Consider the following 17,455-nt stretch of genomic DNA (forward strand, 5'->3'; position numbering starts at 1 on the left):
TCAAAAATGAACCTGAACGCTGTTAGGTATTCAGAATTATAATTAATTCATAATGTCGTGAAGAAATTGTAAAGGTTGATTATTCTGAATGGCTACACACTGCAAACCTTTCTTGATTGTATCTCCACCATCAGGGATGAGATTGTTCATACTTTTGGCCGAATTCAGACTTTTTATGTCTGCCTGGTGAAGAAAATCAGACAATTTTTTTTCCCAAACTAAAGAAATCCTGCTCATTAGTTTACTTCTCTAGTGATTTGAATAGCGTTCCCATAAGCTCCTTGAATCTATAACCCCAGGGGTTACCAAAATAGTAGAAATCATTTCAACATACCTTTGAATTTGTATCCAAGTTTCATACTTTTTCGTTAGTAATGACTCTCGCCCCTGCACCATGCAAACTGTCAATTCTCCCAACGCAAAAAGTCAAAATTTCCCTTGTTTTCAGCCATCACCCCCACCCACAAAAAAAACACCAATAATAATATTGAAAAGAGTTTGGTATGAAATTCCATTGTTACAACAGTGCTGTATTATCTCCATGTACTTTTTATTGAACCCATTAAAAATAAATAATTCTCTGACAAAAAATAGCAATTTTACATTATAAGTTTGCACAAATAATATTTACTACTCAGTTAGGCAAAATAAATTGTAAATATATATATATGTATCTATTTTGCAATGTGTATATTTTTGCTACTTAAATATACTTCAACTTGTATAAAAAATAATTTGACATGTGCAGAGTTTTTGAGCATAAATAAATAAACAAACCGAATCTTGCATTTACTATAGATGATTACATTAAGATATTAAACATATGGGATGTTTTTCCTCAAACTTGTATTTTTGTGTTTCAAATAAAGAATCAACATTTAACTGCAAGAGATTGTCAAGCAACATTTCCAATAACTAATTGTCATTGTGTGTAAAATATTGTATTATTTTCCTCCATAAACTAATAACAGATTTTTTGTTCAGCCTGCAGCCATATGTTGGATTTATTTTTATGGACAATTGATTTTGAGTTGTCTGCACGGTCCATTATGTGAATTCCGTAAAGCTTTTTGACACCTGCAATTTGTTAGTCTTGAAATCAAGTCGGTAATTGTTACGCGCGGTGTACACACATCCTCGATCCCAGGATGTGTGCGAGTCAAAAATTTGACTCACATAAATGACCGACCATGTTAGGTCGACGAGGTAAAAGGAAAACCGTGCAATTTCAAGGCATGTTTGTGTGGATCATTGTATTCTACTTTTACAACATCTTTCTACCCATATGCATTTTATAACAGACGGTTACAAACGCTTTTCAAAGACCGGCTCGACCGATCCAAGGCAACGTGTTCCTTTAAAATTAAACACCAAAATTATTGTTATTTTTGTACCATATGGTGTGAATTTTGATTGTTTTCCGGTATATAAAATGTGACAACACCCAAGATTGACACTTTAACTCTCCCAGTTTTGTCAGTGTAGTTATTGCCGCTTGATAGGTAATGCTGGATGATGGGGGCGTTTTCCATTGGGTGCCTTTACTCAGTTATTAAAAGTATGTATTGAAAATCTGTGTGGGCGTTACCCTTTACAAAAAAATAGTGGGTGGATCGTAGATTGAGACAGTTCATGCGTTTGAGTGTGTGATTGTTATTTTTACCCTCACACGATATTAAAGCAATGTAAAGTGAGGAAATTATGTCGATTATGCGAAAGTCCTTCCAATTATATTCAGATATTTTACATTAAAATGTTTGTACCCTTTTTCAGCCACTCCTTAGTTTTAATGCTATGAAATAAGTTGTGTAAAATGTTATGTGAACTCTCAGAGCATTATGCCTATATAAAGAATTGTTGCATCTGAATTGCAAACCCCTACTCGGGGATCAGTGAAATATTGCTCTATAAGCGTATTTTGGCACCATGAGACCTTTATTCCGTGATTATTGCCACTGAATTTGTTTTAAATTACAAACTGAGTTTCAACGATTTTGTTAACCCGCATGTTTTACAACACTCACACCGAACAAAATAAATCCATCTGAAGTCATTGATCGTTGTCAGATCTGTGTTAACCTGGTGGGCGGGAGATATTTGACAGCAAACATTTTTTACAGAAACTCTTTTAAAGGAACTGCAGCCGATTTCACGAAATGCTAGGATTAATCCCATCTCGAGTTAGGACGAGTAACCCGTCCTAACTTAGGACGGGTTCAATGCGTCTTATGTCTTCGGATACACGAAACTGAACTCATCCTAAGTCCTAAGATTAGTCCTAAGTTAGGAAGAGTTTGGTGAAATCGACGGCTAGACACCTCCGTTAGTTGTCAAAGACCAGTATTCTCACTTGGTGTATCTCTATTTTTGGGCTCAATTTGTCATCGAATTTGCAAGAGAATAATTGATAGAAAAAAAAACACCCTTGTTGCATTAAGTTGTGTGCTTTCAGGTGCATAGTGAAAGGCTTCAGATTTTTTTAGTGTGTTTTTATGCAAAAAATTATTTTGAGGAATTACTAATAGTGTCCAGTGCCTTCAAATTGGAATAGTTCACGTGGTTGTATATTTCACATTCCACACATTGCAATGTCGAAGGAGTGTCAATCCAATTCCCCTCTCTGACTGAGAGGCGACTTGGAAATTACAAGTCTCTGTCATCAAACCACTCGAATGGCTCATCGTGGCTGATGCGTTCTCAACGCCTAAGTTGTCTTCACCGCCACATCTCTCTTTTCCCCTGACGTCATTACTAGAAAGTCCCATGGGTTCAACAGCTGCTTCGTCTCCTTTGGCGCCCAAATCCATAATGGTGATTCCTTTCCCCTCCTGACGACTGAGATTGTCTGATTCCATTATCGACGTTCCACCACGCGCGGTAATTCGGCTAAATTGTCCGGAACGGTTATATGTAACGTCTAATGATAGTGGTGAATCAGGCGAGGTGGGGTTGGGAAGCCCACAGCTAGCCGGTTGATTACGAGCGGATTCCGGCAGCCGATCGTCCGCCATATTGGATTTCTCCTCCTCGCACAGCGTTTCCCCAACGGCAGGACTCGCGGCTTTGAATAACCCGGTCTGAATTGATGTCGTCAGAGACATCGCATTGACGTCACGCGTGGTGAAAGGCATGCTACTATTGCCGTTGAACTCTCCACCACCACAGATGACATTTTGTTGTCTCTTCATTAATGGGGGAGAAGATCTGTTGTAACGCCATCCCAGCTTGAACTTGATTCCCCTTAGGCAGTCGAGCTGCTGATGCTGGCCGTGGGCGGGCTCCACGCTCGCATTTTCCCGGTCGATGTCGGTTGTTTTACGCTCACTCACGATGGAAACCCCATCGCCAGAAGCTTGATATGGCTTAGTTGTAAAAGGCTTTTGATATTCCAATTGTGGAGGCATTTGTCCCGAGGGCCGCGAGGCAGCCTTTCCCTGGCTCTTCTTTGTAGCAAAACATTTCTTGCCATGCTATAAGGAGAAAGGACAAGATACACAAAAGCTTATGAAAATTCCACCACTAAGTGCTCTATACATTATCTGTTACAACATTTCAGAGTCGTGAGAGATCCACTGCCGAAGGGCAAATGTACCTCTCTCTCTCTGATAAAGACGTCATTGTACGTCATCAAACCGGCCTAGTGCCGTACCGTAGCCTTGTGGTTCAGCCGTTTCACGGTGATAATCATCAGTAGGTTCACGGTGTTGTAGTGCATGCCAATGCTTGGCCCCGTGGGCTTATAGTCTACACGTTGATGAACTATTACGCCAACGCCAAATTGACTTCTTAAGTAGCTACTCAAACACTAGCTTAGCCTAAACGTGTATTACAAAATACATGTAGGTCTGTTTTTTTGTAAGGAGGCTTTGCTCCTACAAGCGTGGAGGAAGTAATCGATCAGCCTGATTTCGATTTATCGATTTGCAACAGGAATAAAGGATATTCATTTTGGTTTTACCCATATACACCGATGTGGGTGCTAGCACTGTATACTCCCCAGTGCTTTCCCGAGTTCTAGTTAATATGACACATGCTCTGGAATTGTAGAGGTCTTGGGTTCAAGTCCCACCCGAGTAATGTGACAAAGATTGTAGTGTTTATGAACATTTCTTAGGATATTTAGTTGGAACTACATAATAAATTGTTGGTTAAATATTATGTCGTTTTTTTTTACGGAGTATCCTGGAGTCCCTCTAAGGACTCCCAGAGGGTGGTATACAGAAGGGGAATTCGACTCGGATTATGCGTTAGTTTGACCCATTTCTGGGTCACTTTAAAAACATATTCCGAGTCATACTGACCCAGATTGGATCAGGCCCCACGGGACCTGGATCCGGGTCTGATCTGACGTGTTAAGAGTGCATAACGGGATATTCCTGGGTATTTTTCCGTGAAACCCCTGGGATAATGGATAACCATGCCATGGCAGGGTATTCATCTGAGTCGAGATAAGTACTATTCACACGACATCAATTTAACTGGGGTCCATTGCTTAAGTTTAGCATGGTTCTTAGCAAGGGACCCTTGCTAAATGCCTCTCGTGTGAAAGGGACTATAGAACCCCATGGTATCTAATGCCTGTGTGTGTAATACTTTTTTTTATATGGAAAGGTTTGCGGTCACCATATGATGACTATCTCTAAATGAGTTGGTGTGGTTGTGAATAGTACCATTGGTTTCAACTCGACGTTTCGATCAGTATGCTCTGATCGTCTTCTGGAGAATACTTATGGTATCGTGATACCATTAAAGATGAACGTAACAGAATTCCCATAAAATAAAACATACACATTACACCTTGCGGCTGCGGTAATGTTTGTTTGGTTTATGAAGAAATCCGGACATTAGCCTAATTGCTCATCGTTGTTTACTACCGCTTCACATTAGTATAATTAGAGCGCAGATGTCACGTCACAATGAGCAGTTAGATACGATCCTTACACTTAAAAGCACTGGTCACTAATGTTAATTACTCGCTTATGTTAGCATAGATACTTACAGTAACGAGCAATGGGGAGCTTTTGAATGATAGTATACAACATTGAGGGAAACGGCTCCCTCTGAAGTAAACGTAGTTTTTGAGAAAGGGGTAATTTCTCACCAAAATATAAAAGACTTCAGCTGAGGTATTTTATTATGCGTCTGAAAGCACACACATTTGTGTAACAATGGTGTTTTTTTCTTTCATTATTCTCTTGCAACTTCGACGACAGGTCACATTTTCACAGGTTTGTTATTTTATGCATATGTTTGGATACACCGAGTGAGAATACTGGTCTTTGACAATAACCAAAGGTGTCCAGTGCCTTCAGAACAAAAACATTAACCGTGACAAATATCAGATGTAAAAAACAATAATACTTTACGTACTAGGGTGGGGGGGGGGGGCTGTTATCATTGTCATGTACATATGCAATTACGCAATGTTATTGCTCAATGGACGTTTCTGAATTATGATATTATTGGTGTGATGTCAATATGCCGACCGAATCGTGTGTGGGTCTGTGACGTGCGTCCACCTCCTCCCGCGGTTTTATCGCGTGGAAACAACCGTCATTTCAAAATTAAATTATGGACGCCTACAGTGCGTAAAATAGTCTGTGTTGGACAGAAGAGAGGTTCCATATGTTTGACACCATAGCTTGGCGTTTTGCTGTCATTGGGCCTCCGTATGGTGTGAAATATTAACGTCAGCCTACATCACACACGTTGTGGGCACACGTTGTGAACAAAATGATGATCTATTTCACAATGACTGGGCATATCATAGAGTAAGGACAGGGCATATTGAATTGGTTGTCAGTTCCGATTATCTTAAAGATAAAGTATTATACCTTTGGTTTTTGGAACTGCTCATTTGTTTTAATCATATTATATCATAATGTATATGTATACGATAAAACTACAGCTCCAAATTTCATTTCAAAAGATGGTCGCATTTTTTTTTACATAACGCCAAAAATCAGGAGCGAATATATCCACACGCAGTAATCCCCAATAAACAATCCGAGAAGCGTTACGCGGTAACGCCTCTCAGGTTATAACGTTATTGCATAAAAACTGTTATCTTAAAGGCAGTGGACACTATTGGTAATTACTCAAAATAGTTATTAGTATAAAACCTTACTTGGTGACAAGTAATGGGGAGAGGTTGATAGTATAAAACATTGTGAGAAACGACTCCCTCTGAAGTGCCATAGTTTTCGAGAAAGAAGTAATTTTCCACGAATTTGATTTCGAGACTTCGAGAATTTTGAGGTCTCGAAATCAAGCATCTGAAAGCACACAGCCTTGTGTGACAAGGGTGTTTTTTTCTTTCATAGTTATCGCGCAACCCCGACGACCAATCGAGCTCAAATTTTCACAGGTTTGTTATATTATGCATATGTTGAGATACACCAAGTGAGAGCACTGGTCTTTGACATTTACCAATAGTATACCTTCCCTTTAAAGGTTTGAGGTTCCTTTTGTTTGGGCGAGGACAAACAAAGGTCATCATTGAATCAGCTATAAAAAATAAAGCAATTAAAAACAATCGGCTGATGACTTTGTAGAAGTCAACAAGGAAATGATTGGCATGATTAAACGAACTTAAAAATGACTTTGTGTTTTTTATGTTTTGTTTGTTTATTCTATCATACAATAAAGAATATGGTGTTATTCGTGGAACGGGGAACATGATGATAAATGAACTGGTCACCTTTGGTAATTTTCAAAGAACAGCATTCTCATTTGGTGTGTACCAATGTGTGCATAAATTAACAAATCTGTAATTATTTTGACCCAATTGGTCATCGAAGTTGCAAATTTGTATAACTAGTAAAACGTTTTCAAGACTGAATCTAACCAGTCTTATTTTTTAAGTTATGTTTTAACTTAATGAGAAATCACTTAATTTGTTCAGTTTTTGACAGTATTTGGCAGTATTTTGAAATCCATGTAAGTACATACATGTCCCGGAACCCTTAATATCCTTAAATATGGATATAAAAGTTGAATGCTATAGGCCCAAGTAAAAGCGTTTTGCTTCGTTTTAATTATCGCTTAGGGCCTACATTTGAGTCCAATCCGTCAAATTACCTTCTCTCTGTGAAAATTAATGGCATCTGATAAACTGTGGACAGGCAGGTCGTTGCAATTAAGGGGGATTTATCACCATTCCCTTCCCAGCAGCGGAAATTACCTTGAGTATGACGGCGTGTGGTGGGCGTTCGCTCGCCTGTCTGCCCCCGACTACGGTCCCCTTGCGCACGGCGAGTTTTCGCTGTCTTGCCCTGTGGGTACGAGTCAATAAGAAGATTATAAGGGTTAGATCTATGTACATGTGCGTGCTTGTGATAAAAGTGTTATTTCTCAAGTAGAATTAGAAACAAACCACTGTTTTAGAGTGTTTATTAATGGGGCGTATACGGGGCTTCATGAAGAGCTTCCATGATCGAGACAAAGAGATAATTTATCTCGCAATGACAACTACCGGTGTACGGAGAATTGTCGACTTGCCGCCGTGATACTTTATCTCGCCTGGACAAGTCAGCGAAACTAAGAAGTGATTTAACCATCTTTGTCATCTTGTTGTTATATTGCTGTCATAAAATTTAATTCGACATTTTGGCTTCGGGAAGTCAGTGTGTTGATGGTCAAGACATGGTTAGTCGACATCTTGGTTTCGCAAAGTCATTGAGTGATATTTGTCTTGGTATAGGTCAAAGACTTGGTTTCAGTAAGTCATGTTGCGTGATATTGTTGACAAGTCAACATCTCTTGTGTGTCGTTGTTTTGAAATTGTTGTCATGTTAAGTCGACACCTTGGTTTGAGTTATAATTATTGTGTTGATAGTTATTAGTGTCACGACAAAGTCGACATCTTGATTTCAGTTAGTCATCATGTTGATATTTTGTCATGACCAAGTCGACACTTTGGTTCAAGAGAGTCACACTGCTGATATTGTTTACATATTGATATATCATTTTCAGCAAGTCATCTTGTTGTTATTGTCGTGACAAGTTGACATCATGCAGCATTAATCAAACAGTCAATCGTTAAATTTATAAGGTGCTAATCCAACAGTCGTTTCTCATAGCGCCGTACAGTAGGCTTTTGAAAAAAGGTGAGATTTAAGCAAAGTTTTGAAATTTGCTAATGAAGAAGATTGGCTGACATTCTGAGGAAGATGATTCCACATCCTTGTGGCCGCGATAGAAAAGGCACGATCCCCCCACGATTCTTTGATTGTGAAAGAGTGAAGTGGAACAGGAACGCAGATTTCTGACAGGTTCTTTGATTGACAATAAGTCAATGAGATATGATGGGCTGAAGCATTGAGGCAGCGGAACACAAGTAGGAGGATCTTAAATCGAGAGCGTGACTCAACTGGATTTAGGCCTACATTTTCAAACTCGCCCCCAAATCTTTGTGAGTGCTTATTTCATGACCATATTGTATACAAAATGCAACTGTTCATAATACGACAGCATTTACACATTAACATATCGTTGTCTTCTTCTCTTCATTGTATCTTGGGGGGGGGGGGGTCGGTCATACTCCATGGGTGTGTGTGGGGTATGGGTCCCTTGGTGTCATTACCACAAACTCAAATGAATATAAAGAAGTCAAGCATTTCAATTGGTCATGTTTCGGCGAACGCCTTGTACAAACCTTACCGTCTTATAGGTCAACACTTCACCTTTCATTCAATTATAAAGACCCGAGTTCTATCCCTTCGGTTGACTCTAAAGTGATATACATCTATTGAATCAATCGGCGACCGTGTTCTATTTCCCACGAGCTACCGTCGCTCAAGACTGAGAATTGTGCTATTTATTAACAATTTGTGTCACTGTTGTACGTGTGCAGCACAAGTATAAACGCTTCCAGAATGCTCTCTCGCTTCGAGATAGGGGGCTTTTTATAGGTATATAAATTATGCATCGATTGCCATGCACCTCAATAATACCATGGCACTCGAGTAATAATGGCGCATATACTATGAAATCTCCCTTCTAGGCTGTGTTGTGCTGTCAATAGTGAATAGTCTGTTTTATTGGCACACACATTTAAACATACAGTGAAATTCACTTTGGATTTCGAGTTTTAATACATTAAAATTACAAAAGTACATTACACACGAAAACCATAGGTGCACATGGAAAAAAAAACCGACAATGTATATAGCAGACCCCCAGGAAACACTTTTAACAAGGTATTAATCGTTCAATAATTGCTTCCGAATAAGGTTAGAGTTGGGGTTGATCGCTCTGATTATAGTGACGATTGGCTTCGTTCCCGATTCACACAACGTCATAACACATTTCCCCCTTTTTATGGAAAGAGCGGTTCTTTTGTTTTTAGAACCACTGCCACCTCTGAAAAGAGATTCATTAACTTGTGTACTCGAACGGATTGAACTAAATGTCATACAATCTAGTTAATGTTTAAACAAGGCTTATCATTACAGGCCTGGTTAATTTCCCTTCCGGTTAAAAGATTCAGATCTTGCATCAGTACGATTGAACAAAACTTATCAAAATTGCATCTGTTGAGGGCCATCAGAACGTCAGAACATTTAAAGGTTCTGTTTAAAGTAACTGTTATTATGCAGTGGTCGTGGGTGTGAATCCACACCGAGTCTTTTGCCTTATGATTTTTTTTCTTTTTCTGAAGAACTCGTGAAAGCACTGAGTAAAGGGCATAGTGTTAAAGCCATTGGACACTTTCGGTAAACAGTATTGTCCAAGGCCCACACTTCGTGTATCACAACTTCTATATAAAATAACAAACCTGTGACAATTTAGGCTCAATCGGTCATCGGAGTCGGAAGAAAACCCACCCTTGTTTCCGCACGTTTCGCCGTGTCATGACATGTGTTTAAAATAAATCCGTAATTCTCGATATCGAGAATTGATAATTGTTTTAATGTTTTCTCAAAAAGTAAAGCATTGCATGGAATAATATTTCAAGAGAAGTCTTTCACCATTACCTTCTGTAAACCCTGTAAGTTATTTTTTAAATCTGTGAACTGTTAATTTTTGTTTATGTACCGAAAATGTCCATTGGCTTTAAACAAAAACAAACTATAAGGGGTTAGACTGGTACGTGATTTGAGGCGTTGCATCATGGTAAAGAATCAATTATATTTTGTTTGCGGTAACACCATGTGTGTATCTACTTGCTAGGTAGAGTTTGTTCTTTAGAGAACTGTTTTGACTCTTGACTGGTTAGACTTGTTTAGTTTGGATTATTTGTATTTATTTTTAGTGACTATGCAAGTTATAAAAGACTTTCGCTAACCACTAATCGTTTTTTTACTTCTCTTTAAATAGACACATTTTCAAGTTCAGTTTCAACAATGACTCATCAGGACCGCAAAGTGGTGGGGAAAAAAACCCAAGGCTGTACATCCAAATGTATTGTTCACGCGGCGGAAGTATAAAGACGGTCACTGCAATACTCAACAACAATGAAATATCAAAAAAAAAAATTAAGAGGAAGAACATACCTAAAAATAGCTTTTCTAAAAACTGGGACACTTAGCGTAGACCGCGTTGCCTTCATTGCAAAGAGTGACCTACTATACGTTCCAAGGTATTTGTTGAAAGCAAACACAAGGGAAAGTTTTGAGAAATTTTACATTTTGCATTATGATGACCGCATACAATCCACATACAGCCGTTGCGGTAATGTGAATATGATCATATTTGAGTAGTGTTGTTTCTGAAAAGAACAAATGTGCCTATTTTTTTGTTATAGATTAATTGCCCTTTTTCTTCATATCCAAAGGAGATTAAAATCTTTCGTGCATTATTGATGTTATAGTTTTACCATTCAGCCTAAAAAAGTAATATAATTTTGCTTATAAGAACAAGGTTACCAAGCTAAACTTCCTTGTTGCATGTACAATTTGTGACTGGTATCCTGCTTATTTCTGCTTAGCAGACCATAGACCTTATGCACATGACGTCATTTCAGTACGGCGCCCTCGTCTTGAGGTCAAAAGGAGGTTGTTCATTGGCCAATCTATGTGTGTTTTCGATTGTTTCGTCACCGTTTGACCTCAAAGATGGCGGCTGGATGACGTCAATGCATAAGGTCTATTAGGCCTATAATATACGGTAAAGTTTGGATATATGTGTTTAGAAATCTCACAAGTTTTCTGTGAGTTCTTATAACTCACCTTTCTTTCCTTTGCTCGTACAATTTGATCAGAGTCACGTCCAGAATGTTTGTTTCTGGTTCCCATGTGTTGAACCTAAAGACAAAACAAAGAATACACAAACAAAAATTAGTCTGTTTATTTATGTTTATGTAGTCTCCCGAACATCCGTTAGATCTACTCCGCGGTAGTAGAATAAAGTAAGACAATTCTCTATAAAGAACAAACTCTGCCTGGCAAGTAAATACACACCCCACCGTGCAATACCTCAAATTCTAGATATGTTTTTTGTTGCCACGAATTGTTTTTTAAAACATATACGGGAATATATTTTTTCTTGACACTTAAGGAAAATTATTTTCGTCAACATACTGTTAAAAACACACTGTGTATACGTGTTAGTCCACAGAGTCTTTGAAGTCCTTTCTTTATACGGACCTCTTTTGTTCTCAGGTCCACGCTTCGTGTAGCTTTATAACCCACATAAAAATAACCTAGAACATTCCTTTGTTTTTCCATTGTTTGGACTTGGTCTTTTGTACACATAAGAAATGCGAGAACCAAGTGGCGAGGACTCACTGTCTCCGGTATGTCATTTTCCCCCGTACCCCCTTTTTGTAAAACTCCTCGGTTTTGAATGCGTAGACATGTTCACATAAACACACAATAAAATGTTGCTTACTTGGGTGACCATCCTTTCCACTTTACAAGATATTCTTGTTTACCCTGAAATTAAGAAGATACAAAATAATTTGCTTTATTGATTGAATGATTGATAAGTAAGTTTTACCAGCCAAGACTATACTCAAATAAATCAAAGAAAACTCATATTATAGATGCCAAACTCTTATGGATGCCTCGTCCCAAGACAAACTTGTTTCGGAGAATAATGTGAATTTCAATATCCAATATCGATGTAAAAGGTAGACATTCAATTCACAAACCTACGTGAACGTCTATATTATATCCAATGTACAAGGTTGACATTCAATGTATAATCTTTGAAATTCCAATATTCAATAGCGATGTATGTGCGGCCCCTAGTGGCCGAGTTCTAAATGTCGCCTGATCTAAATGTAGCCGCAAATCTGTACCTAAATGTCGTCCGGACCAGAGCATTGAGTCGGTTCTTTTCAGAACCAACATCGCAAACATCTCTAATAGTTATAGGCCTACTTCCACCCATGCAAAGTTTCAATTACTACCTACTGTTGGTTATTGTCAAAGACCAGTATTCTCACTTGGTTTATCCCAACATATCATACAAGAACAAACCTGTGGAAATTTTGACTCAATTGGTCATCGACTTTGCAAGAGAATAATGAAAGAAAAAACACCCTTGTTGCAATACTCTGCGTGCTGTCAGATGCATAATAAAAGGCTTCAGCTGAAATATTTTCTTAATTGAGCTCAGTGAGAAGTTACCTCTCTCAAAAAAAACCCGTTACTTTTAAGGGAGGTTTTTTACTATCATTACAATAGCTTTCCATTGCTCGTTATAACCAAGGAAGTTTGTATGCTAATAACTATTTTGAGTAAACACTAATAGTGTCCAGCATGCCTTAATGAAATATTCCTACAGCAATCGGCCATACCTTTCGCCATCGTGTCTTCCTGATGGAGTCCGCAATATAAACGGCAGGCCCCATATGGCGAAGTCCATCCGAGGGTACGACACCGTCTCCCGTCGGCATGGCCCCGTTACCAAGCATTACATCCATCCCCCTCATCTTGAAAAAACCACTCCCTCTGCTCCTAGCGTTCAAAACAGCACTAAAATACCTCCTCTTTTATCGACTACAAAAATCACTTTATTCCTACGAAGCCAAGCCCCAAGTCGATTAGAGTCATTTATACTGCCATGATGCTGCGAGCATGCGTTTTAATCACCCATATTTTGTTTAGCGTAGCTCCCTCCATAAAAAGTGAGTGGCAAACCAGTATGACGTCATTGCGTTGATGTGACGTCAAAAGGATCAGCCACCACATATTATGTTGACACTGTTGTGTTTTAAATGCACGGGCGGGGACAGAGGCTCAAGTAGGGGTTGTTGTTTCTCAAGTGGTCATCCAGTGTTGTTGGGCCTTAATTGCTTTCCAGGAAAATCGCCCTGGCGTCCTTCTTTTGATGGGTTCACAACTGGGGAAGATCGCTGCGTTTAACGGGGGTGCCAATGTCATCAGTACGAGGTGTGAAAAATACTGTTTAGAGGGAAATTACAGAAAGGTGATTCACACGTTAGATGGCATGTGGTGTCTTTTAATTCGCTCATTTCTGATTATGAATTTATTTTGAGCTGGTTGTGGCGTTTGTTGTGGCGTTTGTAGTGTTTAATAATTGTGTTTATGGGTTCATATTAACGTACTTCTTGGAATCACTGCGGGATGCGAGAATCTGGGCCTAACCCAAGGACTTTGAGGTCACAAAAACATGGTTTATTATTCTGTGGTGTTCCTGTTTTAGGAATGTCAGTTTCCTTCAAGGAGATAATTTAAAGGCAGTGGACACTATTGGTAATTGTCAAAGACTAGCCCTCACAGTTGGTGTATCTCAACATAATTATGCATAAAATAACTAACCTGTGAAAAATCGCCTCATCAAAGTTGCGAGATAATAATGAAAGAAGAAAACACCCTTGTCGTGACGAAGTTGTGTGCGTTTAGATGGTTGATTTCGAGACCTCAAGTTCTAAATCTGAGGTCTCGAAATCAAATTCGTGGAAAATTACTTCTTTCTCGAAAACTATGGCACTTCAGAGGGAGCCGTTTCTCGCAATGTTTGTTACCATCAACCTCTCCCCATTACGCGTCACCAAGAAAGGTTTTATGATAACAACTACTTTGAGTAATTACCAATAGTGTCCACTGCCTTTAAAGTTCACAGTACTATTAGATTGTGTATACGGTTAGTAATGCATTTTGTTTGATTGCAATATGTATGTGTAATTTAATCCTCCATGGTAATATCAATCAAATCAACCATGTGTATAGTGAACGTAAATAGGTGATAATTTCTTTCCTTACGAAAGGTCTGCAATTACGAAAAGGCTGCATAATATACGTTTGGTTTTTGAAACCTTTCGAACGTTTTAGACCTGTATAAATGTAGATATACAATAAAACTAACCCCCATGAAAATTTGTATTCATAAATACCTCAGAAAGTTTCGCTTTTCCTATTTGTGGAGAGCGCGTCACGTGGGTGTGTATAAACCTTTGTTTATGACCGGTAAAAAGTGTTGAAACATGGGCGTGACACGCGAGCTTGCACCTGTTCTTATAAGACAGTTTCTTCGTTCCTATTGGTCGAGAGCAACGGCTAAAACAGTTGTGCTAAAACAGTTGTATTTTACTTTTTGACAAAAAAAAGTTGACGTTTTTGACCGAAAAGGTATTTATGAATGGGAATCAAAGTGTGTTGAATCGGTTTTCAACTAGTGGTTCAAACTAGTGCTTGATATCGAGACCTCAAAATCTAAATCTTACGTCTCAAAATCAAATTCGTGGAAAGATACTTTTTTTCTCAAAAACTATACGTTACTTCAGATGGAGTCGTTTCTCACAGTGTTTTATACCATCAAGAGCTCCCCATTACTCGTTACCAAGTAGGGTTTATTTTGAGTAATTACCAATATAGTGTCCACTGCCTTTAAAGCAATCTTAAACGTTACAATGGAGTCAATGTTTAAATGTTCCGTGAGATTGTTCCATAAAGTTGAAGCATTGCAGTTACGCTTCTTTTATTTATATTTTGGAGGATAACATGAAGCAAGTTTTTGTTCCCATAACAGTAGCACTTCAAAGCGAAATGTTTCTCAAAATGCCTTAAACTATCTGTAAAGTTGCTATACTTCTTACGCGGTAATTTTATTTGACATGATTTTCGGAGTAATTACAGAGGTTATACAGTCCCTTTAAAGGAGCGGTAAAAGAGCTGTAAATTAACCGTGACTGAAAACGCATCTAATCGAATATTAGCCAATTATGTAGCCTACCGAGGGCCCAGCCGGGGCCGGAAGGGAAGCCAATGTCACATTTTTGGTCGGTTTTCAATGGTTTTGAATTGTTTTTGCTTATACTTTGCATTTAAAGACCACCGAAACGAGTTTGCTTATTTTACGCAATCGATCGCTGTAATTGACACTAAATTTAATTATAAAAGTGCACACATATACCCACCGTTTTCGACGTATGGTAATTTTTCCGACCAGTATAAATTCTTCCCTAAATACCTTGGACGATCTGAACAAACTATATTTACTCCTAATTACAAGACATTATATATTCAATACAAATAACACATTTGAAAATAAACAATACATAGGATCCCGTGTAGCCATTTTTAAGCTGCGTTTCCTTGGAAAGTTCATTAGTCAACTGAAGAGAGCTTTCGAACAAACCACTCAAGAAATAATTAAGAAATTGACTGCCGAGAGAACATTTCCCTCATTAACATAAACATTAGGCTTGCAACTTGCCATTTAATCACGACAATAGGCAAAACAGCTGGTATATTCTCGACTAATTTCCTGTCTCTATTGACGACGAATGCGAATGTCTTGATGGTTATTGTTTTTTTGAGCGGGTTATTGGCGTGTAAGCAGATTCGGTCAAGTGTTGTGATGACGACAGCGTTGCCTTGGCAACGTCCGCCGCTCGATTTCGCAATGATATTTAATTTATAGCGGAGGAGAAAATAATTGTTGAGACGACCTGGTGTTTTATGTGAACAAAATTACAGCTTAAAACAAATTATTTTATGAGTTGGTTTGATGTGATTTTGTTTGGCGAATTTTCTTTTATAGGATGTTAAATAAAATAGAGTCTATACATGACTAAAGCAATCCCATTATTTTAACAATATTTTCGGGTCATTCTGAATTTGAGGTTATACCCTAACATCATTTTTTGGTAGAGTGAGAATGTATTTCCACTTCCATCGTGCAAAATACAACTTTTGTCGAAAACAATAAAACCGCGAGTTAATTAAAAGCAAGACGAACGTCAAATATACAGAGTATGGTGAAGTGGGCGTAACGCCAATATCGCCCCCTCTTTTTTCAGGAAAATGTGACGTCAGTCGTATCTCAATTATGCCTGCTGCAGTAATAATACAGCTTGGGCATATTTTGGAGCATTTGGGTTACTATGTTATAACGCACTTTAAGAAGTGTTTTCTTGTTTTCCCCCGCGGGTTAAAATGCGTGACTTTCGCGCAGTAAATTTGTCAGCGAGAGTGTTTTCGTTTCAGTTTGGTAGTGCGGGCAGTAACCGCAACTTGGTCAACAACAAGGCGGCTTGCGGCAGTGAAGTTCATATTCTCTTTTTTACCCTCTGTTTCTGTGAAGGCGCAGGAATTTTTCGAGACGAACAAAAAAATAACTGAAATCATATTTGGCATTGGCAATGGCACTGATTACTTTAGTGACGCAAGAAAATTAGATATTTTTAATAGTTTTTTTTTTGCCAAAGGAAGTGAGGAAGCGGAAGTCATAAGATAAATTAACTTCTATTTTCTACTCACCATCGACCTGTATTGTTCTGAATGACGAATGTGAATAGTTAAATGAATTTAAGACAGAAGACATTAGTTCGTCGGTGTATCAACTAAACAATAAATAGGCCTATTGCTTCGAATTGGGTTCCTACAAACAATATGAACCAGATTTTTAAATTGTTTTATTTGTTATTGTTTTGTGTATTTCTTTTGTGTATTTCTTTTGCTGTTTGTTTGTTTGTTTGTTTGTTTGTTTGTTTGTTTGTTTGTTTGTTTGTTTGTTTGTTTGTTTGTTTGTTTGCTTGCTTGCTTGTTTGTTTGTTTGTTTGTTTGTTTGTTTGTGTGTTTGTTTGTTTGTTTGTTTGTTTGTTTGTTTGTTTGTTTGTTTGTTTGTTTGTTTGTTTGTTTGTTTGTTTGTTTGTTTGTTTGTTTGTTTGTTTGTTTGTTTGTTTGTTTGTTTGATATTTCTTGGGGGGGGGGGTACATTCAATGCGAGGAATGGTCTTTGTTAACGGAATGACTTGATATTTCGAAAGAGGGCGCTGCATCACCTTAGCGAACATTGCGTTTTACTATTTTCCTTACCAGAGACACAGACCAACGATGATACCGATAAACCACAGACGCGGTCGGAATTATTATTTTTTATAAAATACGCAAAACAAGTTTTTAAAGGTAATATTTAACGTGCTCTGTTAATTGGATGCCGTTGACACAATCAATCAAAAACAAAAACATACAAGAAGGAAACTATAAGATTAATGTAAACCATGGAGCAAGGACCATAAACAGTCCTAACTAACCACGGT

General features: G+C 38.2%; 1 protein-coding gene across 1 annotated transcript; it reads right to left on the minus strand.

Moving 5' to 3' along the window:
• Positions 1 to 2,383: 2,383 nt before the first annotated feature.
• LOC117292824 lies at positions 2,384 to 13,008 on the minus strand. Its single transcript, XM_033774985.1, has 5 exons — positions 12,746 to 13,008; positions 11,833 to 11,876; positions 11,172 to 11,246; positions 7,184 to 7,274; positions 2,384 to 3,470 (listed from the first exon to the last, which is right to left on the minus strand). The coding sequence occupies exons 1-5, from the start codon at positions 12,878 to 12,880 to the stop codon at positions 2,553 to 2,555; spliced, it is 1,263 nt and encodes a 420-aa protein (XP_033630876.1). The 5' UTR covers positions 12,881 to 13,008; the 3' UTR covers positions 2,384 to 2,552.
• Between the last annotated feature and the right edge of the window lie 4,447 nt (positions 13,009 to 17,455).

This window comes from Asterias rubens, chromosome 7, assembly GCF_902459465.1.
Source record: "Asterias rubens chromosome 7, eAstRub1.3, whole genome shotgun sequence".
In the NCBI taxonomy this organism is placed as follows: Eukaryota; Metazoa; Echinodermata; class Asteroidea; order Forcipulatida; family Asteriidae; genus Asterias; species Asterias rubens.

Excerpts from the sequence above, each read along its gene's own strand:
- LOC117292824 (XM_033774985.1), bottom strand. The coding sequence starts at position 12,880 with ATGAGGGGGATGGATGTAATGCTTGGTAACGGGGCCATGCCGACGGGA. Across the intron at positions 11,247-11,832 it reads TGGAAAGGATGGTCACCCAA|GTTCAACACATGGGAACCAG; the intron begins GTAAGCAACATT and ends TTTTGTCTTTAG. Across the intron at positions 3,471-7,183 it reads CACACGCCGTCATACTCAAG|CATGGCAAGAAATGTTTTGC; the intron begins GTAATTTCCGCT and ends TTCTCCTTATAG.